At 32.4% G+C, this 23,582-nt stretch overlaps 2 protein-coding genes across 2 annotated transcripts; one reads left to right on the top strand and one right to left on the bottom strand.

The window, feature by feature from the left end:
- The first annotated feature begins 3,190 nt into the window (after nucleotides 1-3,190).
- Nucleotides 3,191-7,768, top strand: LOC134264577 (uncharacterized). Its single transcript, XM_062746868.1, has 7 exons — nucleotides 3,191-3,241; nucleotides 3,409-3,500; nucleotides 4,670-4,741; nucleotides 4,971-5,139; nucleotides 5,550-5,888; nucleotides 6,116-6,257; nucleotides 7,568-7,768. Exons 1-7 carry the CDS (start codon nucleotides 3,193-3,195, stop codon nucleotides 7,749-7,751), a joined length of 1,047 nt encoding a protein of 348 aa, XP_062602852.1. The 5' UTR covers nucleotides 3,191-3,192; the 3' UTR covers nucleotides 7,752-7,768.
- Nucleotides 7,769-11,515: 3,747 nt separating this feature from the next.
- Nucleotides 11,516-14,729, bottom strand: LOC134264566 (threonine-rich protein-like). The gene is made up of 3 exons (XM_062746861.1): nucleotides 14,718-14,729; nucleotides 12,380-12,416; nucleotides 11,516-12,216 (listed from the first exon to the last, which is right to left on the bottom strand). Exons 1-3 carry the CDS (start codon nucleotides 14,727-14,729, stop codon nucleotides 11,516-11,518), a joined length of 750 nt encoding a protein of 249 aa, XP_062602845.1.
- Between the last annotated feature and the right edge of the window lie 8,853 nt (nucleotides 14,730-23,582).

The raw sequence follows: 23,582 nt of genomic DNA, 5'->3' as shown, positions 1-23,582 counted from the left end.
TTGTTTTTCAACCAAACAGGATGGGATTTAGAACATAGATAAATATAAGGGACTCCTACAAGAAGTCAATATGCACGTGCGTGCACGTGAAATCAGTAAAATTAAAAGTACACTCGAATGAGTGTATTTTTTTAATACTTTTGGATTAAATGCTTTGATATTAAGTATATTAAAATTTAAGATAGTGTTGTCAAGATTATATGGTCGTTACGCACAAGAACACGCGTGCAATGCCTAATTTTAAATATATTTTGATTTTTTTCTGGGAAGACCTTGATTAAGTCTAAATTCCATTAAGTATTTCTTATTTAATAGAAATTACAGGGAATAAGGCACCAAAAGGGAGTTGGGGAGCGTTTGGGGAACATCTGTAACGGTCCCCGTTACAATTAGCACTAGTTTTTTTTTCTTTTGTATTCACCTTGGATAGCTTCTTGTTATCATTGCTATGGAATACCGACATTTTTATGTGAACATTATTCAATACCGATGAAATGCAACTCTGTTGATCAAATAAATTGGTTAACAATCGAGATGGTTCCAGAACATTGGACAGAAGGTTTTTATTTGATATATATTACCTTAGGGTCATAAAGTCTTTTTATAATGACTTCTGCAGTGAAAAAGAAAATACTCACCAGAGAGAATTGATTGTATATTTGTTATACAATTCCCTCTATTGGTCATATTGAAAGCAGTAACTTTATATTCATTGTAATATGATTTGGTTAGGAGAGACGTACAAGGAGTCCTTGTTTTCATTTGTTCGTATCGACTCCCTCAGAAGGTGACAGAGTTTTATTCTGCTAAAATTCCCAAGATGAGGGCAGTCATCGTTGCAAGCAATGAGATTAAATCATTTTTGATCATGAGATGTAAAAAAAAATTAAACATAAAACGTTCACCAAAATACTACAAGTATTTATTAAACATTTTAATTTTAACATTCTTTATAATTAATATAAGAGATGGTCAACAAATTGCTTAGTCTGGTAATTTTATACCCCGCTTGAAAAGTGGGAAGGTATATAGTCGGTATTTCCGTCCGTCCGTCCGTTTGTTACGCTTTGGGGTACCCATCTCTTATCCGCAAATCCTCTCAAACCACTGAAGGAAATTTGATGAAACTTTCACAGAATCATCACTACATATTGCCATTGTGAACCTTCTATTTTACTTTTTGATCTGACATATATTTTGGATTTTCCAGAGGAAAACATGGATACTGCTATTATATTCATATGGGAGGCGGGGGGGGGGGGTATTATTTAGTGAGCTCATTGCTCAGAGTACCTCTATTTTTTGTGAATTGAAATATGTGCATTTTATAACTAAGTGTAGCAAACTTATTCTAACATTATTTTATCGTATATTATGTTTATGCTTTTTACAAGTTAATGCATATATTTCTTTCCCAAATACTGGAAAGAATAAATATTGAAATTTACTAGCAAGCTTTTTTTAATTACAGTTGAAGCATGATAAGTTAAGAAAACAAGCAACCATTGAAATAGTAAAATACAGATATCCGTAGATGTGGTATTCTATAGAAAAAAAATTCACTGCATCATTTTTTTTTTCAGATGTGCTACTGAACTGGAATGCCGACACGACTAGTGGGATAGGACATCAGACAGACAGCAATGTATAGCATACGATCCAAACTCTATCACAACGACTCATTTAGAATGCTCCTTTTGCTGCACCACCCCTAATTGTAACAAAAACATTGTTCAAGATGACTTATTTGACCACCTAGCCAGAATATAATGGGAATTTTATAATCTTGTTTGACATTTATAGAGACTTAAGATAATAATTCAATGTATTCTTATCAATTGTACTGAATTCTGTACAAATGAGATAATACCTTGAGAAACCCTTTGTATTGCATTCCATTTACACAGGCATATCCTGATAATCGTCTGCTATATGTGACAGGGACAAAAACCTATCTTTCCCGTTTTTTGTGCTATTTGCACTGAAAAAATGGAAATACATAAATATGTTACTTCAAGAAAAGGTAAATAAGTTGGATACATTAAATTCCCAATTCTCCAATGTTACTGATATGCAACGTTTCGCGGCATGTGAATAATTACTGCAAATCAATTTTTATTAGCGAGAACTTTATTTTTTTCGCGAAAATACGCTAGACAGTGAGCACGCGAAAATTTCATTCTCGCGTATAATAGTATTCCTGATTATATAGAGATATATTAATAATTCGTGAAAATTATGTCTCGCCTATGAAGAGTCAATGACTATTTCGCGAAATTAAGTTGCCGCGAAAATAAAATGATCTACAGTATTATTGGTCCTATCGACTGTGTTTCCTGTACCAGTAAATATTCTACCAAATCTTTTTTTGACTCCCCTCTGGAATATTAGCAGTGATGAATGAGAAACTTTAGATATACAACAATATTAAATGATGTAAATCAGGTGTGGATACTTCAAAAAGTACTGTTCCATTTTTGTTGAAATAGCAGCTCTCAATAACAAAGTCAACTTGCTTTTATATTTTTTTTTCGTTTTATAAATTTTGGTATACGAAATACGTTTTTTGTCCAGTGAAATAACATATTCAGAGGTAGGAATAAAATTGCTTGAATAGGTATTTCGAGTCATTATACAGATTCAAAACAAAATCACGTTCCTTTCGTTCATTTACGGCATGAACACAGCCATGAACATGTACATGATATCACATATTTTACGACATAAACTTTACTATAGAGAGATGAGAAAAAGTTCTTATTGTCAGGAATTGCCATAAGATCAGTAAAAAGATTTCAAATGTGATGAGTTTTAACAAGGCATATAGTGCAAATAATCTGCTTAAAAAATGGTCGTTTAATGAGAAATATATGTGGCAAATATCAGAAAAATAATGTAAATAAAAGATATAAATTTAGTTTTTCATATTCTTCATGAGAATTTATGAGACATATGGGATCCATGAGAACTCATTAGATACATGAACTAAAACGCTTCAGGCCTGTATATCTACGATTATCTTACGCGTTTTCTGAAATATGCAGGCCTGAAGCGTCGTAGTCCATGTCCTTTTATTTCTTTTTTTCAAAAATTAAATTTTCTTAACGTACTTCAAATATATCATTTTTTTCCAGTTTGTATCCTGTAGATTTTTTAAAAGTTAAAACCTTAAAAGATTATATTTTTGTAGGAATGAAGGTTATTTGTACGTGTTTACTTTTGTCAATATATCATTATGAAGGTAAGTATATTCATATAAGTACAATTACATTTAATGAGTGCATAAATATAAATTGCATTATTTATGCTTCATATGTAAAGAAACTGGCTTGGAAAATGTGGTGATAATTCAAAGCCATGTTAATTGTTGCATTCGATTGATATTTTTTCTGGCTTGGAATTTTTCAGTCACAAATTGTCTTCAAATATGTTTTGTGTGCAGTCATGTAAAGGATTTTGCATCCTGCCAACAAAATGTACGAATCTGTTCACTGGGAGAGGTAATTATAACATTCAGTATATAATGATACTAACTTTAATATCACAAAGAACTACTTTTAATGGAAAACAGTCCTTTACAATAATTGTTACATTTAAAAAAAAAATTAAATGGTGCTTCAGTGAATTGTATTAATTATTATAATAAGTTTCAATTTATCTCTAAAGACATATTTCCATCTGAACTCAATTGAAATAATGGTTCTTATTTCGAGATCTAATGCATGTATTATTAAGAAACCACAAACCGAGAAAATGTATTTTTTATTCAAATTGTTTTGAAAAATTTTGTGATCCATTCTCATCTTATTTAAGTAATTTCTTCATTAATCCAAGTTTTAAAAATTACAAAAAATGAAAAAAAAAAATGTAAACTTGCTACACGTCCAAATAATACAATAGAAGCAAAAAGAGCTACGTACTTTTCTAGCAATTTAACAATTAAAAGGGAAGAATTCAAATCTGTGCGATTCGGGGATTTGGAATTGCCTGTAAATATTTATTCTATCTAAGTTCTTTATTTTTGGGTGGAAGATTGTTTGCTTGAGAATGTTTTCACCCTTGTTTGTGGAAACATCAGCAGGACTCTTCTTGGTCAGTAACCAGTTTAAATACTTTTATGTTCCAGTCATACGGCATCACATAGCGTCGATGCCATGCATCTGAATTGAGCCCCTGGTTAAAGGATTAATTTATTGTTTTATCAATAAAGAATAATTCAATATCCTAGACAGTCCTAGTAAAACTGATGTGATTATCTCTTAATATTTCGTACAAACGGTTACGTATGAGAACAATTTGTCAGACACACACAAAACATCATCTCAATCGATCACTTCTGTATTTCAGGTAAGAATATGCGGCACAGTCCCAATAATTTGAACTTGATTTTTAAATAATCACAGTTGCGAAAAAACAGAATGCCCAATTGAACCTAATCCTTTATATGTACAAGCAATGTATGAAAAAAAACAAGATATTAAAATGTTTACTTCCTGGATGTTCCTTTTTCTTTTCCTCTAATGCTTACATTAAGGAATTGCAATATAAAATATCCCTACCTCTTTAATCTGTATAGTTGCTATCTATATCAAGTCCAGTGGATATACATTTTGAATACAACATATTGGTTTTCTATATATTTCACTATAAGAACACTCTTTTTATCTAGGTTTGCTTTACGTCAGAAACCTTCAATAACAATGGTTTTCTGGTTTACAACTCAGGCTGTGTGTCTAAGCAGGTAATGTTAAGTTAAGGTATGCTTACTCCTCTATGGCAACTGATCGCACATCTGCTCTAAATCTGTTGCTGTTTCAATGGACCTTTGAAGTTGATTTCTGTTCGTTTTCTCCATATTTTTCATTTACTGTATATTTACAAACCTGTTTTTATGCATATCAATTCAAATTTTAATATTAGGACATTACTTATTTATAATTTATCCTCTCTTTTATCGTTTGATCAATTAGATATGTGATACTATCAATGGTCTTGATGGGACAGTTAAGCACACCACACATGCACCAGTGATGATTGGTAATATCTTAGGCAAACGAAATTTAAACACATGCTTTCGTTGTTGTGCCAATGACGGAGATATGTATCGCCCATGTAACATGAATCAGTGCAGCATGCAAGGTTAATATATCAAACGTTCACATAAACATACATGGTACATGTATCTTAAGCATATTGACTTATAATGACATGTATCAACTTGAATTTATATATACTTTTGATAAAAGCAAATAATCTAGCTCTATGGTGGTCATCTTTATATTTTATCCAGTAACGTGCAGCTCTGTAGTTATGGTGGGAGACAATTGATCTTCCATGCACATAGTATCAAAATGTATTTCATACATCTTTATTATTTCTTACTATCTTGAGTGCATTAGCTTCATGAAAGTTATAAGCCACACGGTGTTTCTTCTGATTTCACCTACGTTCCGAGAAACTTTGTTTTGAATAGTTCAAAAATTTACAAGAGAATCCTACTTATTTAGTGATTACATAGTCTACAACAGGATATACTTCAATTACTGTAGCCATTTCTTTAACGACCATTGTCGCTTCAACTAGAACCCTACCATCTAAAGCCCATACTAATTCACCCAAAACAACGGCCACTTCACCCACAACCACGCCCAACTCGACCGCAACCACGCCCACCTCGACGATAACCATGTCCACCTCGACCACAACCACGCCCACTTCGACAACGACAACGCCCACTTCGACCACGACAACGCCCACTTCGACCACCACAACTCCCACTTCGACAACGACAACGCCAACCTCGACCACAACCACACCCACTTCGACCACGACAACGCCCACTTCGACCACAACGATACCAATTACAACATCCACTTCATCCACACCAAGTAAATAAGTATTATACTCAGCAACAAATTTAGTTTATCTTTGATTTTACGATTGAGCGTCTACTGCAAATAAATTTCAACTTAAATACAATGAAAGATTTATTTTTGTATGTGGAAAAGTTAGATCAGTATTGTCGCATCACATGTACATATTCATGTATTGTCTGTGTTATATTATGGTTGCTTGTGTTTAATACAATATTGATTGGTTGTTTTGATTCTTATAGCTTCCTGTTATCTGTGTAATGGAATGCCGATATATATATGTGAACAGTTTTCTACACCGTTACAATGTGCCACTCCGGACCAACAGTTTTGTTTAAATATATTGGTTAACAGAAGAGATGGCTCCAGAACACTGGATAGAAGGTTTATTATTTGCTTATGAAATGTGAAAATGGTAATTTTTCTTTGGAAAGTTAGTTCCTTAACGTCACTTATAAAATTTACACTCATATTGAAATGCCACAACTGCTGCTGAAGGGCAAGAAATTTTGACCTGTTCTCGGCATCTAAGTTAGTTGTTTAATAAAATTGATCCTGGGCTTTTGATCAAATTTTGGTCTGGACCTTCAGGACGTTGAATCATGATATTAAAAGTCTTAAACGTTTTTTGCCAAGTATATTTTTAGTACTACATACAAAGCTTAATCAAAATTCAAATTAAAACAAGAGGGTCAATATGCTTCTTTTGGCGCTACAGTACATTTAATATGACCTTTTTGCACTGAAATTTGTGTCTTAATTAAAAATTACATGATACAGTTAAAACATGAAACAAAATGATTTCTAAGTCTATTTGAAAAATACACTTTAAAATCGTGACTAAGAAACAATTTGAAAATGCTTCGCATAATCAATTATTTGACCTTTCTGCACTAAAAAAGTGCTTCTGGCATTGAAAATTTGATCAGCAAGATAATTATTTTAAAGTCTTGAACTTTTTTCTGAATTTAAGCAGATAGGTCGAAGTTATCTTAAATATTCAGAAAAGAGCATCAAAAGTGGGGGTATATGGTGTAAAGTTTTAGATATTACTAAAAAAAAAAGTCAATTTATGTCAAAATTTGCTTTTTTTCCCTGGATTTTCAAAATATATTTTACTTTAATTGTCACACTTCGTTAAAAGAATTCATAAGAAATAATTAAATAGATATTTCAGAATCAACATAACGTCATTTCAATGCATAAAAAGAGCCTTGTGTGCAACCAGCATGGACAAATAGGAATCTAAAATTAAAAGTACTTTTATTGTTCAATAGGCAAAAACTGATCATTTTTCTTCTGAAAAAAACTTCCGCCACAAAATATAGTTCCTAGCTTAATTCTACTTGAATGGAATTTAATTGCAGATTTTTCAGTGAATACATTTCACTTAGCATTGTAAAATTCAATGTTAGAAGGTAAAAATGATGCAGAATTTTATAAATAAAATCCGCTCAAGGACCGGGTTTGATTCTCGTTTGAGGCGCTGCGTCAAACATAAGACGTAAGCATATAGCTAGTGACTGTTCCTTCGCCAAGCGCCAAGCGAAGTGAAAGTCGCGAGATCACGAAGCGAACACTCTAGCACTAGGCAACCCTAATAGGTCACAAACGTTGAAATAACCATGCACATGATTCGTGGTAATCTAGAAAAGTTTTGATATATTGAATTCTCGCTTCTTTTATTTTTACAGATGTGTCACTGAACAAGAATGCCGAAAAGAATGGTGGGAGAAAACATCCGACAGACAGGAATGCAGCGGATACAATCCGAGCAGCTACACTGCAATGGAATTCACGTGCTCATTTTGTTGTTCCGGTTCTCAGTGTAACAAAAACATTATTCCAGATAACTTGTACGCTCCATCTAAAATATAACATAATTGTTTAAAATAAGAATTATCTCAGTGTTGTTTGTGTAACTATCGAGCCCCCTATTTCGAAGGGTTTTAATGTTACAAGATAACGATTATTAAGATTATTCTTATCTGTCCGAAAAGCTTACGAGGTACCACTTGAAAGGACCACGAAACTTTGCTTTGAGTTTAATTTGGAGTTAAAGAACAATAAAAAATGGTGCATAGATGTTTTTGTTCGTACGATATTCAATTTGAAGTACAATCTTTTAGAAAACTGCCATAGTAACCTTGCTCCTTTGACAGTGACGAAATATAAGACTATAGATTCTATGCCTGAATTTTTGCTACTATTGTGAAACAACTTTAAGAAGAGAGGGTATTTAAATAAAATACATAAAAATAAATGAATAAAAATATAATTAATCAAATATGAGAAAGAAATCAAATTAAATAAAAGAAAAAAATAATACTAGTACTTCAAAGACTTTTCAGTCAATGATACTTGTGTACATTGGAATAGTTCAGGATCATGCATTTTCCAAAAAGAAAAAAAAAAGGGAAAATAATATATATATATATATATATATATATATATATATATATATATATATATATATATATATATATATATATATATATATATATATATATATATATATATATACATGTACGAGGGTCGTTAGAAAAGTTCGCTGACACATTGAATGACAGAAAATCTATTGTGTACTGTGAAGTATGACCTATGTCTGAATAAATTCCTACATTTTGTTTATTGGTATGTACAAAGTCTGGTTCATATAATAAAATCTTGAAAATTTACAACGGTTTTTACTATGAGGTCATGGGATTAATGGAGCAATCACTTGACGTAAGGCCACGTGACAACCAGATTTCAACCCATTAAGCTTTGTCGTAGTTCTATAAATTTTTCATTTCTTCAGATTTTTCTTATCTTTTTTTTACTTTAAAATTGAATATCTATATAAAGACATGTTACTTTTATTCTGTAATGTCTTTGTACTGATTCAAATATTATTGAGATCTGAAAAAATCTATGCAGTTAATCAGTTAATCGATCAGGTATGGAAACTATGCAAAACCATATAGGCGCAACGCAACGTCCATGCGATACGGGGGTATTGAAGTATCGATGGAGTTAATCAATCAAAATGTTAGACCTTCCACTTTTATTACGAAATTACAATCATTTGAAAACTTGTCCTTTGTAGGAGTAGGAAATAACCGGCAGCATCTTGAACATTTTAATCTCTTTTTAGACATTTTCCAGTCTGCACACATAATTTCTACGTAGTGCAGTGCTCTATGACGCTCAATGATGTTCCGATTTTTGGCCGTGTTTTTACGCGTTGATCATTTATAAACGGCTACAAAACAGTCATATACCCTCCAATTTAGTTCAAAATTTCTCCCAGTCACGTTCCAAGAATACTTCAGCGGCAGATAAAATATCATAAATCTCTTTTTGCTACAATTGTGCAATTTTTGATTATAAAAAAGAGTCTTTGTGATGCGAACGTGCCAAAATGTAGCATGCTCCGTATTCAGCAAGTTTTATCAAAATAAAGAAGCTGTATATTTTTAAATAATCACCGGAGAGAACCAAATTCTTGTACATTTATTGGAAAAACTATCTGGAAAGTTGGATCGGTTTTGTGGAAATATCTCGCTCACAATAGAACTTGTCCACGAACTTTTCTAACACCCTCGTATAATAAAATGTATATATATCTTTTTATACATTTTTTTTATGTACATTCTAAATTTGCAAGTCGGCCGTTGAGGTTCTGCTACTGGCTGAAGCAGATTACATGACCTAAAACAAAGCCTCATGATCCTCACATGAAAGGCAATGCATATGTGGATCATACGTGACTAAATTGCCTAGTATGTACGTTTACGTTGTTGCCATTCACATCACACAAAATTGCTGGAATATAGATGAATTACTAGCTATAGTATATTAAGGACCTTTTAATTAAAAAAACATTTTAAGTCAAAGGTTATGATACTTTAACCCCTTCTCTGCATTCACGCATTTGAACGCACGCCAGATACTCTTTCCTATTTTTTACCAAAAATCACGCATGTACCATTTCCTTGCAATCTAGCATTTATCATACACTTTAAAAAGTACATTTAATCTTCTATTTAATTCCAATTTCTTTCTAATTTATACTTGCTAAAATCACTTTAAATAAGAAATTTAAACTTATTTTCTAAATTTTAGAGAAAATTGTACTGCGCTGTAAAGTGCTTGCAGGGAAATGGTCACATCATATAAAATCGTAAATTGCATTGCAGTGTAGCTGCTGGGATTGTATTCGATGCACTCCTGTCTGTCGGGTGTTTTCTCCCACCATTCTTTTCGGCATTCGTGTTCAGTGACACATCTTTAAAAAGGCGAAAATTCAATATATAAACATGTTTCTAGATTACTATGAATATCTGCATGGTTATTTTAATGTTTGTGACCGGTCACGGTAGCCTAGTGGCTGTTCAAAATGGCCCTGAGTTTAGGCCTACATTTGAAGCCCTTCACCGGCACACGGTGTCGTCTCTATCTATATGAGTGAAAAAATCTCGAAGTGGACATTAAATTATATACATTAACGTTTGCAAATTTGATTGATACTCTGATTGCTTGTTGTTTAAATCTAACGTCTCTCTCGAGAATTTTTCATAAAATGGAGACGCAACCACTTGCCAGTGGATAGATAGAAATTTTGTCCTATGCTCGGCTTACCGCCATTGAACAGAAATGCTTTTATCCGTGCCAGCCCCTATTACGAAACGGGACCTCGCTTTATACGGTTCGAAGAACCGGTCTCTATGCACGTCCAACAATGGTATTCGAACTTGCGACGTAAGAATTAAATCCTTACTCCGCGACTCTAGAGCGAATGCTCTAACCTCTGCACGACGCCGACGACAAGTTTTTTTCGAAGGTATATTTGTACACAGCTATAAAGAGTTAGATTTGGCATATATATAGTAGCATCCACAAGTCAAGTAACGTCATTACGTAACAATTTGTGACTCTTACCAAAACAATGCTTTTTCAAACCCCAAATCTTACTGTTTTTTTTTTCTCTCTCAATGATTATTTCAAGAATAAAGATATGAAAAAGATTATGAAAAAAATTATCAAAATTTGTTAAATATATTTCATTACTTTTATTTCTCTTTACCTCTCTTAATTTACATCAATCGAAAAATGTGTTTGAATGCAAAACTTACACTTAAAATATAGGAGGAAGTAATAGTCGTGTTTTTTTCATTCCGCTGTTTCCAGGACAAATGTGCGTGAGATTTTGCTAAATAAAAACAGACGCTGGAGAATTAACAGAACAAAGTTATACCAAATAATCCATTACAGATGCAAATATTACCATGACAGAAGACTGCATAAAGCAAGCACTACTTTGCAGCACTCTATTTTTAGTAACAACTCATGACTAGAAAACCAAAATTTTATATTTTCTTTTTCTACTCTCCATATGCTTTAAGACAGTAAATATAATACATGAGGTAAATATTAAATACAAAAACTGACTTGTGGATAGTATAATCATATAAATATTCCATAAGTGTTTTTCTCCATATGTTATATCCTTAGTAGGCTCTTCGATAAAAGGTATTTAAAATTGATCCGTGATTTATTCTTTCCTTTCTGGTATGCAAACAAAAATCCCATATTTATGCAATTTTATTCTGTCACACATTCTTCTACAGAAATTGTCTTATATATTAAATATGACGTATTCAACAGAGTTGGCACATGCGAGGACAAAGTTTTGACTGCACCGGATCGAGACAAGCATTGATAATAAAATCAAACTCAACACAGCGTGGGTCTTTGTCTACACACGCCGGGGTAGTTGTAGGTGCCAATGTTGTTGTTGTCGCCTCTGTAGTTGTCAGAATTGCTGTCGTCGTTGGAGCCTGTGTTGTTGTTTCCGCCGAACAGAGGCCACATATTTTCGGACAAGTTTTGGACTTTTCACTATCGAGGCATGCAGTCATAATAAATTCGAATTCCACACAGCGTGGGTCAGTGTCCTCACAAACATTTGCTGTGGTTGTTGTTGTTGTTGTTGTTGTTGTTGTTGTTGGGATTGTTGTGATGGGTAAGGAAGGAGTTGCCAAAGGCGTTGTTGCTACAGAACATAATCCACACATCTGTGGACAGAGAGTCGCTTGTGTTGGGTCTAGGCATGCTGATATTATAAAATCAAACTCAAAACATCTTGGATCTGTATCGTGACAAGGAGATGGTGACGTCATCGGAGGGAGTGACGTAGGACTTGATGTGGATGTTTGATATATTGAACAGGTTTTACAGGTCACTGGGCAAACTTTTGATTGTTCTGAGTCAAGGCAAGCAGTCATTATGAAATCGAAATTTGTACATCTAGGATCAGACTCGCAACAACCATCTTGGCATACCGACTGTGACGTAATAACTGTAATAATAAGTGTATATTCTATACATGAACATATTCAGAACCAATAAATGTTAGATACAGCGCTAAAATCAGATTTTAATCCAACATTTAATATTATTAAAAATAATATTGAGTTTGCAAACGTCTTTAAGAATATTTGACAAAAAATCTAGTTTCTTACCTTTAAGAAAAAGAAAAGACACAACAATTACCAACATCTGAGAAAAAAAATATAAAGGTTTATATAACATATTGAGACTTAATCTAAACATTGACGTAGAGTTTTTTTGTGGAACATAAAAATTAGAAGGTTAGTGTTTATGTGATATGCGAATTAGGTGTCATACCTTAGTTGTAAAAGCGAAGCTGAATGAAATAAAACATCTCAAACTTTTTTTTTTTACAAAAGTAAAAATGATTGTAAAAAAAAAAATCTTAGGGAAAGGGAATATTTTTTTAATTTATAAAAAAAGATTCAATACATATTTTATAAAACTGGGGCCTGTGTGTTTGCTCTGAAGTTTTATTATGTTTACGTGTAACCGAAATATTAATTTTAAATACAAAATTGTTCATTTAATATTATGAATGATTGAATTTGATCATTCGTTAATTCGTTAAGCATCATAGATCAGACAATAAAAATATTTTACTTTCTGTTAAAAATAATACTAGCAGTAGTATTTGCTGGTTGCTTATTTTTAGAATATAGAGGAGCATAATAGTTAAAAATTATATAGCTGTATTTAAAGAAAATACGAAATTCAATTGCAAATAATAGTAACTTGATTGCAAATATAAAAGACAAACCGTCAAAAATAGCATTGCAACATATCTTTAAGGAATCAAGTATCGTTCAATTCAAAAAATAAAAAGAAATTAGGATATTACACATGCAAAGATATTACTAGTATTATTTTCTCAAACAAGGTTCGTACAGATTATTTTTTATCAATAATTAAGAAATAAATTTGGTCTTTACACTGAGATTCTTGAAAAAGAAAGATTTAATATTATATGAAGAAATACAAAAATCCTTAAATTATATAATGATAAAATATCATATATAGAAATGGTTTCCAGTTTATATTGAATATCTAATAATTTTGTTGTTGAATTAAGAAATAGGATATTTAATGTTTGTCATTGAATATGGAATTTTTTTCATGAGTGGGACAGTTTTTTTATATATATTCACGAGTGTGAAGCACGAGTAAAATATCAAACAATCCTGACTCACGAGTGAAATAAATTCTATAATCAGCGACAAAACATTGAAATTTCTGTTTGTTACATTTTCTTTGATTTTCCTTTGCATATTTGTCTTTTTTGTATATACAGTCATAGGTTACATGATGTCATATATGAGCGTTTGAGACGTCATGGCGTGATACGAATTTGAAAACATTGTAAACATGGATTTTAGCAAAATATTTGGGGAACTTTGGCAGTCTCATTCTCTGTCAGAATGATATATTTACTATCTACAGTGGACCTTCAGATATCCGGACGCCAGATATCCGGATGCTTCAGTATCCGGACGCTTTTTCATTGGACCAGAATTTCAAAATGTTATTATGTCTTGTATAAGTTGTGATTCACGTATCCGGACGCTTCACATATCTGGACAAATTGACTGGGAAACAAAGCGTCCGGATAAATTAGGCTCCACTGTATATATATTATAACATTCAAAGAAATAATTTCACAACACTCTTCGTTAAGGGAAGGTAAATCGAGAGTTTTACCGCACTTCTGATATTTGTCACATTTTGATATTATTTCGATATCCTTTCTCACTGTCCAAGAATATCACTTATATTCGATGAATAAATAACATTATTTCACTGTTGAAAATGTAATAAAGTTTATTAATAACTACAATCATATACCCATAAACAAAGTGTTTTAAAATTCATTACATTTTCTAGATTATGGAGAATGTCAAAGAACTATATTGCATATTCGGATCATACATAGAATAAGCTGTAAATTTATGAAGTTTCGCATTAATTATAAATGGTTTTACTGCATAAATAAAATACATGTATATTTATATATTTACATTCAGTGTAATTTTCTTTCTGAAATCCATTAGAAATCCATGACGTTCAAATCTCTATAACACTCGCGAAACCTAGTCAACGTGCGTTAGAATACACGGTAGGAACAGTCAACTGTATGCATTTTCAATACTTTATAAACACCAAACTGTACATTGTTTGACCCAATTTAATTTTTAAAAAATTACCCTGTCGAATTAACGTAAAAATATAACAAATATGCATTTAAAATTAATATGCCTTTTTTTTCCTCGCAATGTTCGGTTGCGTTATTTAACTTTACTACGTCACAAACGTCACAAGCGGCTCTTACGTCTATAAAGCACACCAGTATTGAAGGGCGCTAAATTCACATCAAAGATTACCAAAATAAACAATTATGAAGAGGATAAGTTAAAGAATGTAAATATAAGTATTGAATTCATATTTTGGGATGTCTTCGGTCCTATAACACACCTGGTCTTGCATGCCGACAAATTGAATACCGCGCGTATTCAATTCGGCACGGCCAGGTGTGTTATAGGACTGAAGACATCCCAAAATATGAATTCAATGCTTAAAAAATTACATTTGCAAATGTTTTCTTTTATATACATGTAACACTACTGAAAGCAATGCGTATCTATAACGGTATAAATACAGGTAGGGGTCAAGAGGTCATAGATTTGCGTATGGATAATCATTTGACGTAATTTTTCAGTGACGTCATAAAGGGTCGACGCGCGATCAGTGGATTATAATACTTGCCGTTGGATTTGAAAAACAATGCATTTCACACGTTATAATTCACAATCAGACAAATATAGTATGAGTAAGTCACAAATGTAAAAAAAAGTAATAAGGTATCATTTTAAAACATCTATCGGGCTATAAATACGGATTGGTACGAGATTAAACTCATCATAAAGCCCTTTGGGCTTTATGGAATTTAATCTCGTGACCAACCCGCATTTATATCCCGATAGATGTTTAAAAATGATACCTTATTTCTTAAATAACAATTGGTAAAACTTATATTTCTTTTTTTAAATGATGTTGTATCAAAAGCTGTTGCTACCAAAGGCACTACCAAGCTTCATTGTTAAAAAATATACTTTAGTATGTAGATATATTTTTAAGGGATCAAGTGTGGAAATACCTTTAATTGTTACAAAGATTTTTGACACAATAAAGCTTGAGTAGTTTCGAGTGCTGATAGAAAACAAAATACTAGTAGGGAGAAACAGAAATATTTTTAAATGCTGAGAAGAGCATTTACTGTTATATTTGTTTAAGTCTACAGCAAAGAAATAAAATTACCTTAGTTCTGCTCAAGTGGGGGCTTCGTGACTCTTCGTGGTCATATAGGGTTAAATGAAGATAATGAAAAGTCGGTCACTCTTTCATTGAGGTTAAGTATATGTCAATAGACTTCAAACATATCGGTGGATCTAAAGCATTAACTGTACATTCTAAGCTGTAGTTGTTTTTTGTTTGTTGATTAATTCCCCTCTCAAGAATATTAATTTCACTCATATGGAGACGCCATTAAAAGTGATCTGCAAATCTATAACTATATGCTCGGCACTCATGGTCATTGAGCATTGGGGGATATTTTCGTGCAAGCACTTACAGCAACACTGTTCTTTGGTTTATACGGTCTAATCGGATGAACTAGACTCTGTGTCCCGCAATGGATATAAACCTGCCACATTAGAATCAACTCCTTACTCGACGACTTCTAAAGAACTGACGCTCTATCCACTGCACCACGCAGGCGTTCTTTAACTACTTTTTACGTCAATTTTAAACTTAATAACGAAATCTTTCACAATGTCAATCTATGCAAAGTCTTTAAAAATGTTGCACAGTAAAATAATTTTGTAATTTTACCTAAAGGCAATAGAGCTTGAGTTTTTATTAAAAAAAATATTATTCGGTATCTCAAGATTTATACCAAAACAACGGATTGGTAAAGCAAGATACAGACAGGTAATTAAAAATTCCGACTTGTCGTTAATTTAATAAAATTGTCAGGAAAGGTGATTCAATACGTTAGAATAAACGTTTGCATTTTGTTTGGCTCAGATGATTTTTGACAGAATTTTTTATAGTCGTGTTTACGATCGGATTCGTGTTGCATTAAATCAATGTTCCACACTAGATAAGTTGTCATGATTAAAATTATTTATTTGAAACTTGCTGGATAGCTTAATGGTGACAAACCACTAATCAAATTTGGTTATTTAAGTATAAATTTTTAGCGGGGGGGGGGGGGGGGTTGTTACAACGCACTTTGGAAAATTGTGCACTTTGAAAAAATTTCAAAGTGCGTTAAATGTGGGACCAAGCTATAACGCACTTTGAAAAAATTAATTTTTTTTCAAAGTGCGTTGATATCGACCATATTGCACACTTTGAAAAAAATGCAGATTGGTCAATATTCTTACAGATCCTGGATGGATATCGATGACTTTTTTATAATGAAGTCACTTCAGGTCCTGAGAAGTTGACGTTTTAAATATTTGAGGTTTTGATAAAATAAAAGGGAAAAGGGTCTTGAAAAAAAGAGTGACGATTGTTTAAGATCATTAATTTTTTTTCTTTAAATTCTAGTCTTTGATAAGTACGAGGGTTGTCCCGTAAAATCGTGGACAAAGCGTTTTTCTCCAAAAGTAATGGGCAAACTAAGCTGAAAATTTCAGTAAATGTTTATTTATCATATTTAAGTGCATGATAATTTTTTTTGATAAAATATAGGCAAAAATAAAGATTTTATTATGCTTGAATGTGCACGAGGTATTGTCCTACGGCGCACGGTCAAAAAACCAAGGGTTTATTAAAGAATACACAAGTTTGAATTCTAAATAAAAGTTTTAAATACATAAGATTTGGATTAGAATTATCCTAATTCAATTCCAAAATCAATTTTGTGGTCTTTGTAAAACTGTTAAGGCATTTGCTTAATTTTTGGCGCTTAATGACGTTACTGTGCACCGGAGAACAGTTCAGTATTATATCCTGCATGTTGTAATGACACCTTTAAAGACTTGAAATGACCATAGAAAAAAAAATATCATGAAATTATCACCATATCTTCAGTATACAAATGAAATAGGAGTTTTCTTAGCGAAGTTTTTTCTGATCGAGTTCCTGGGGAGTACAAAACATACGGACAAACTCCTCATGTAATAGCAAAAAACGCTGTCACAGTAGACGGCCGATATGAGATTTTTTATTAGTTGAATGATGATGAGAATATTGTCCGTAACTTACTAATAAATCTTCAGAAGATCGCATGAGGGTGCCAATTGGTTTTTCGGCTGTTTATGGAGACTAAAGAATGTGTATCAATGTAATTCCTTATTCAAGTCGTACTCATCTAACTTCATTTTCAGCAAAGATAAAACGTGACGCTGTTTTAGACACTTTGACGTTATAATCCATGCGCCGTAAGGTGGTATAATACATGGCATAAAATCTCATAATTTGTTTATTTATGCATAATATTTATCTAAAATTTGCTGTGTTTATTACAAAAATATGTACTAAATAATAGTGGACATTTTAGAACGCCGTGATGTTTATTTTTCACACTAGACAACTTGTCCACGATTTTACGGGACAACCCTCGTATATGTAAAGATGTAAAGGGGGCAACAACAGTGGACAGTTTAAAGCAACTTAGCATTTATCATAATAGAAAGGGGGCAATTTGATTGTTCAAAACAATGAAATTTCTTTCTATCTCATACGTTTAACTGTACTTCATTATTTCTAGTTTTCACCGGTTTTATTAACTTATTAAATATTAAAAGTTTTCAACGTCATACCAGTTAGGTAAATACATAATTATATAAATGTTTTGAGTATAGCATAGACATCGAGCCCGGGCAATGGGCCAGGGAGGAGGGGCTTAGCCCCCCCCCCCCCCCACTTATTCTGGAAATATATATATACATCGTATAAGCATTGAAAATGCAGCTTACCCTTTTTGGGTTTATTGCTCCCCTCCCCCGTTTGTTACCGACACCTATGTATTCAAAAGATAAAGATTTGGACTGAGGGATCTTATACCTGTCTTCTCCTTTTTTGGACGGGAGTTAATCAATTCATAAGTTTTTTGAAAGATAGATAACAAATAAAATCTTTCCATTACTAAAATATGATTTAATTATTTTTTCAAAGTCGTTAAGTGTCTCCATGGTAAAATATATTGATGTAGACACTTAACGCACCTTGAAATATTTTTTCAAAGTGCGTTGAATTGGTCCCAAATTTAACGCACTTTGAAAAAAAATTTCAAAGTGCGTAATTTTTTTCAAAGTGCGTTGCCACAGGGGTGTCATAAAATGACATCCTAAAATGAAAAGGGGATTCCGCTAGGTGGAATGTCCTTCACTTTCATTCAGGTTTACCATTCTGGCTTACCTGAAGATTTCCACTTTCAGAAATATGGAATACAATTTCCATGATAGAAAATCAAAACTCCCAAGGGGTAAACCCAACTTTTATAAATCTTTTTGCAGATGCTAAGCTTTACAAGATAGCAGAATTCCATTCAAGGAATAGACCAACACTTGATCTTTCCCTTACCAACATAATTACTCTTGTGAAAAGCACAAAATAACTGCCAGGGATCAGACAAGATGATGCTGTTTTTACTGACAGACTTCAGAGACCTACTAATCGAAGGTTCTATATCAAGACCACGGTTGTCCATGGAAGTTTACAGGAAAGCTTGTCCCCATTAACTGATTTATTTGTTTGTTGGTTTACGCCCATTGCGAGATTTTTCTCTCATCTATAGGTTACATCGCTTGCCGGTGAAGAGCTACAAATCTTGACCTACACTCAGTATACAGGCCCCTTGTTCAGGGAGGGAACTTTTTCGTACCAACAAATACATGTACTGCAAAACGGATCCTCGAATTTACATCTCATCCGATGGACCGGTTTCCAAGTCCCACGGTGGATACGAACTTTCGACGTAAGGATTAATTCTTTATTCCGCACTTTAAAGCAGACGCTCTAAACACTGTGTCACCCGGGCCACCAATTCAGTGATGCTTTTACTGCCAACAGCTACAAAACGTATTCAAAAGACAACAGATGATAGTCATTCAAATGTAAAAAAAAAAAAAAGAAGAATACGATAGTGACGTGATGCAAACGGTACACTTTGCAGATATTGATATAAATTTGGTAATTGATAATATGGTAAGTTACACTCATATAGTATTATCATTGACCTAAACTCAAAGCAAAGGAATCACCAACTTCCTTGGGCTGCTCCAGCATATGTAGTACTTTTAAAGTGATGATTACTTTAGAAAAATGACGTTCAAGATATTATAGCTTTACATGAATTTAATAATTGCTTTTTCTCTAAACTTTTGAGTAAAACATTAAAAAGTTCATGACTTGAGAACGATTGGAGAGAATTTTTCCACGTAAAACACTGGAGAACGGCCTTTCACTCGCATGGCATGGCAAAGTCTTTAGAACAGGCTACTTAATTGTTCTCTAGAGACGACTATAAATGATTGGGATTTGGATATAATTTAAATTTTGTTAAAAAAATGTGTCAAATTTTAGTGACTTAAATGTTATGGTCAATACTAAAATATAAAATAATAAGCGAAAGTTCCGATTTAGAACTTTTATCTACTTTTTTGTTCATGATTATTCTCTTTTCGTAGCAAGATTAAGCAAAATAAATTTTCTCTAAATTAAAATATTGTAGCCGGAAATCGTGTCAAATACGGATGTAAATATTTGATATACTGTGAACTAAGACTTGAGGAAAAGTTTACACATTTCCTTCTGACATGGTACCACAGCATTTTGTAATACAGTATAACGAAGGTTGTTCAATAAATAATGTCCTGAACTGTATGACATACGATACAGATAACATATGACATTAAAGTTGACTTTCTCTCATAATTGAATCTTTACGAAATTTATAACAGTTTATGTGACCACTTTTCGTCACATAGTTTCATTGTGAGAAGCTGTGAAACAAGGGCTATTCGAGTCACTGCATTTAAAATGAATGGTAAAGAATCGCTAAACGACAGTGAAAATAAAAGCGTCATCAAAGCTGCTGTAAAAATTGTTAAAAATCCCAAAGAAAAATTCACTGAAATATGTGACATTTACAGCAACCAATGCCTGTTTTATAGACAAATGAGCATGTGGATTTCAATGATAAAAAATTATATAATGGGCATCAAAATGGGTACCGTCCTTGGCAACAAAATATTAAAACAACTTGTGTACTGTTTGCCAAATTTCAACAAAAAATACTTTGTGATGTGGGATCGACTTTAAGACACATAGCAAATTTTATAAACATCACATCGGGAGTGGTTTACACTTTTTTGACGAAATGTTTGACGGTAAAAAAGGTTAGCACTCAAAGGTCCCCTATATTTTCAAAAATGATTTAAAACAACAGCGTGTACAAATGTCTTAACATTTTTTTTAAAATATCAGTAATTGGAGTTATTTACGTTTTTTTTTATATTCAAAGAGATAATGAAACTTGAATCTATTGCTCAAAATCTTATCAGCAAAATTTACCATAAGATGTACCTGACAAAAACATCGAAGGTTTGGTGTGAGCGAAGAATTGAAAGAGCACACAGACAGATTTATATGCAATCTTCTTAAATATTAGTGGTATTGTTAATAATAATAATAATAATAATAATAATAATAAAGCTTTTATTTATCCGGGATGACATACTAAAGCAACAATGCTTGTTTTCAATATGGTCCTGCATTAAAATATACATACACACAGGTATTAGTAAAACGCAGTTTAAAAGATATAGAGAACATATGAGATTTGAGATATAAATGAAATATACGATGAAAGAATATTAAACAATTAAGACGCAAGGTGATATTCTCTAAGATAGTTCCTTTTAAAACATAAAACACTTGACGCATTTCTTATATTTTCACTCAATGTGTTCCATAAAGTGCTGCCTAAAAAAACGAAGGATCTCTTATAGTATTCAGTTTTTGCCCTTGGTACATACAATAAGTTTGAATTGGAGTTTCTATTTTGTCTTTGGTTAACATCTGATACATAATTAAACACGTTCAAATAACCAGGCATCTATCCATGTAATACTTTAAAAACAAAAATGACTTTTCTAAAAATAAAATAATCTGATAGAGGCATCCAACACAGTTTTTTAAACATAACAGTAGATGGCGTTTGAAAGTTTCTGATGTTCAAAATGACCCAAGCAGCACGTTGTTCTAATATTAATAGATTTTTTTCACATTTTCAGCATTTTCCGATTTGCTCCATATAGTACAACAGTATGTAAAATGAGGGAAATCATGGTATGTTACAAAGCACTTTAAAAAAATTTTTTCAAAGTGCGTTTAAATTTGGGACCAAGCTAACGCACTTTGAAAAAAAAAATTTTTTTCAAAGTGCGTAAATATCGACCGTATTTTGAAAAAAATGTTAAGATTGATCAATATTCCTTCAAATAATCGTAATGATAAAAAACAGATTCTGGTTTGATAACTTTTTTATGATAAAGTCATAGTGGGACCTGAGATATTGACGTTTTAAATATCTAAGGTTTTGTTAAAATAAAAGGGATTTTTCAAGGGTCTTGAAAAAAAGAGTAACGATTGTTTAAGTTCATTAATTCGTTTCTTCTTTTTTTAAATTCTAGTCTTTGATATGTAGATGTAAAAGTGTATAAGGGGCCCTAACAGAGGACAGCTTCAAGCAACTTAGCATTTATCATGATAAAAAGGGGTCAATTCGATTGTTCAAACTATGAAAATTCTTTTTCTCTCATACATTTTACTTTACTTAAAATTTCTTTTTTTCATCTGTTTTAATTAACTCATTTATTATTGAAAGTTTTCAACGTCATACCAGATAGGTAAATGCATAATTTATGAATGCTTTGAGTAAAGCATAGACATCGAGACTGGGCGGAGGGCCAGGGGAGGGGATGGGCGGTTTGCCCCTACTTTTTTTGGAAAGATATATACATCGTATTTGCATTGAAAATGCAGCGTACCCTTTTTAGGTTTATTGCTCCCCTCCCCCGTTTGTTACCGACACCTATGTATTGGAAAGATCAAGATTTGGACAGAGGTATCTTATACGCGTCTTCTCCTCTTTTCGACGGGAGTAAATCAATTCATTTTTGAGGTTAGGGTAAGGCTTAGATTTTTTGAAAGATAAATAAGTAAAATAACAAATAAAATCTTTTCATGACTATATATGATATTTTTCAAAGTGCTTTAAGTGTCTCCATGGTAAAAAATATTGATGTAGAATCTTAAGGGTCCTCCACACCATGTGACTTGTGACGTATATAGAGAAAAAATACTTTTACTTCGGTTCGATCGAGTTTCTGTAAGAACGATTTAACCTTACACCGTTTGTAAACAATGAACACATGGCATGATCACGGAGTGACCGATGGAAAAGGATGTGCGGTTTTTTGTTAAATAAAAGAACAACAGCCGTATTGGATTATGTTACATAATAATTCGTAAACAAGAAGTACCGGTGGGTATGACGAAAAACGTTTAGAAATTTATACTTTCAGGCCAATCAACCGTCGAACCGAGTCTGTTTTGATAGTTGAAATTTCGGCACACTAATTTGTGCGTTTCAATAATACATTATCTCATTGTTGTTTATAAATATTAATAAAATAATGTGTGTTTCTAGTTTTCCTCTGTTATATTTGTCCAGTTCAGTGGCCAGTAATCACTAAATATAGTATGGTGACGTATGCGGAGACTTGCCAAAGTTTTTGAGTCCCGGGCAACAGGAAAGATAACTCCAAAAAGGAACTTTGATACCAAAGATTTGGATAATGTTTTTTCTACATCAGTGCATTTAATTTTAATTCAATTTTTTGATGTAATCTAATTCATTAATGTTTCTTCTCCACAAAAGGAGTCCTTATTGATTTTTCTCGAAATGTATTTCAGAGAAAATGAGTTTTATGCACTTTATATAAATAAAATAAATTTCTGTAAAAAATATGTTGATAGATAAAAATGAATTTTAATGGTTATTCTGTGAGCTTTAAAATATACGAAAGGATAAGACAAAGTTTGTTGTGCTAGGTATGAAAATGCTCTGGGAAAAATTTCTTATAACTTGTGAAATAATTATTTTAAAAAATCAGTATAAATTACATTTTGATCCCTGGACAGTTTTTAAAGGCTGATATGCTTGTTAAAAGTAATGCTCAATAATATGAGAGCATAATCTGTGGGTGTGTGGAGGACCCTTAACGCACTTTGGAAAATTTTTTCAAAATGCATTGACTTGGT

This window comes from Saccostrea cucullata, unplaced genomic scaffold (genome assembly GCF_032062105.1).
Source record: "Saccostrea cucullata isolate Sc308-1 unplaced genomic scaffold, CSIRO_AGI_Scuc_v1 ctg739, whole genome shotgun sequence".
NCBI classification, from domain to species: domain Eukaryota; kingdom Metazoa; phylum Mollusca; class Bivalvia; order Ostreida; family Ostreidae; genus Saccostrea; species Saccostrea cuccullata.
Note: the sequence above shows the minus strand (reverse complement) of the source record. Positions and strands in the feature narration are given on the sequence as shown.

Bases quoted from the DNA above. Each gene is read 5' to 3' on its own strand.
- LOC134264577 (XM_062746868.1), top strand. From the start codon at position 3,193: ATGAAGGTTATTTGTACGTGTTTACTTTTGTCAATATATCATTATGAA. The intron at 3,501-4,669 runs GTAATTATAACA...CTTTTTATCTAG, and splicing joins GAATCTGTTCACTGGGAGAG to GTTTGCTTTACGTCAGAAAC. The intron at 6,258-7,567 runs GTTTATTATTTG...TTATTTTTACAG, and splicing joins TCCAGAACACTGGATAGAAG to ATGTGTCACTGAACAAGAAT.
- LOC134264566 (XM_062746861.1), bottom strand. The intron at 12,217-12,379 runs GTAAGAAACTAG...TTATTATTACAG, and splicing joins GTCTTTTCTTTTTCTTAAAG to TTATTACGTCACAGTCGGTA.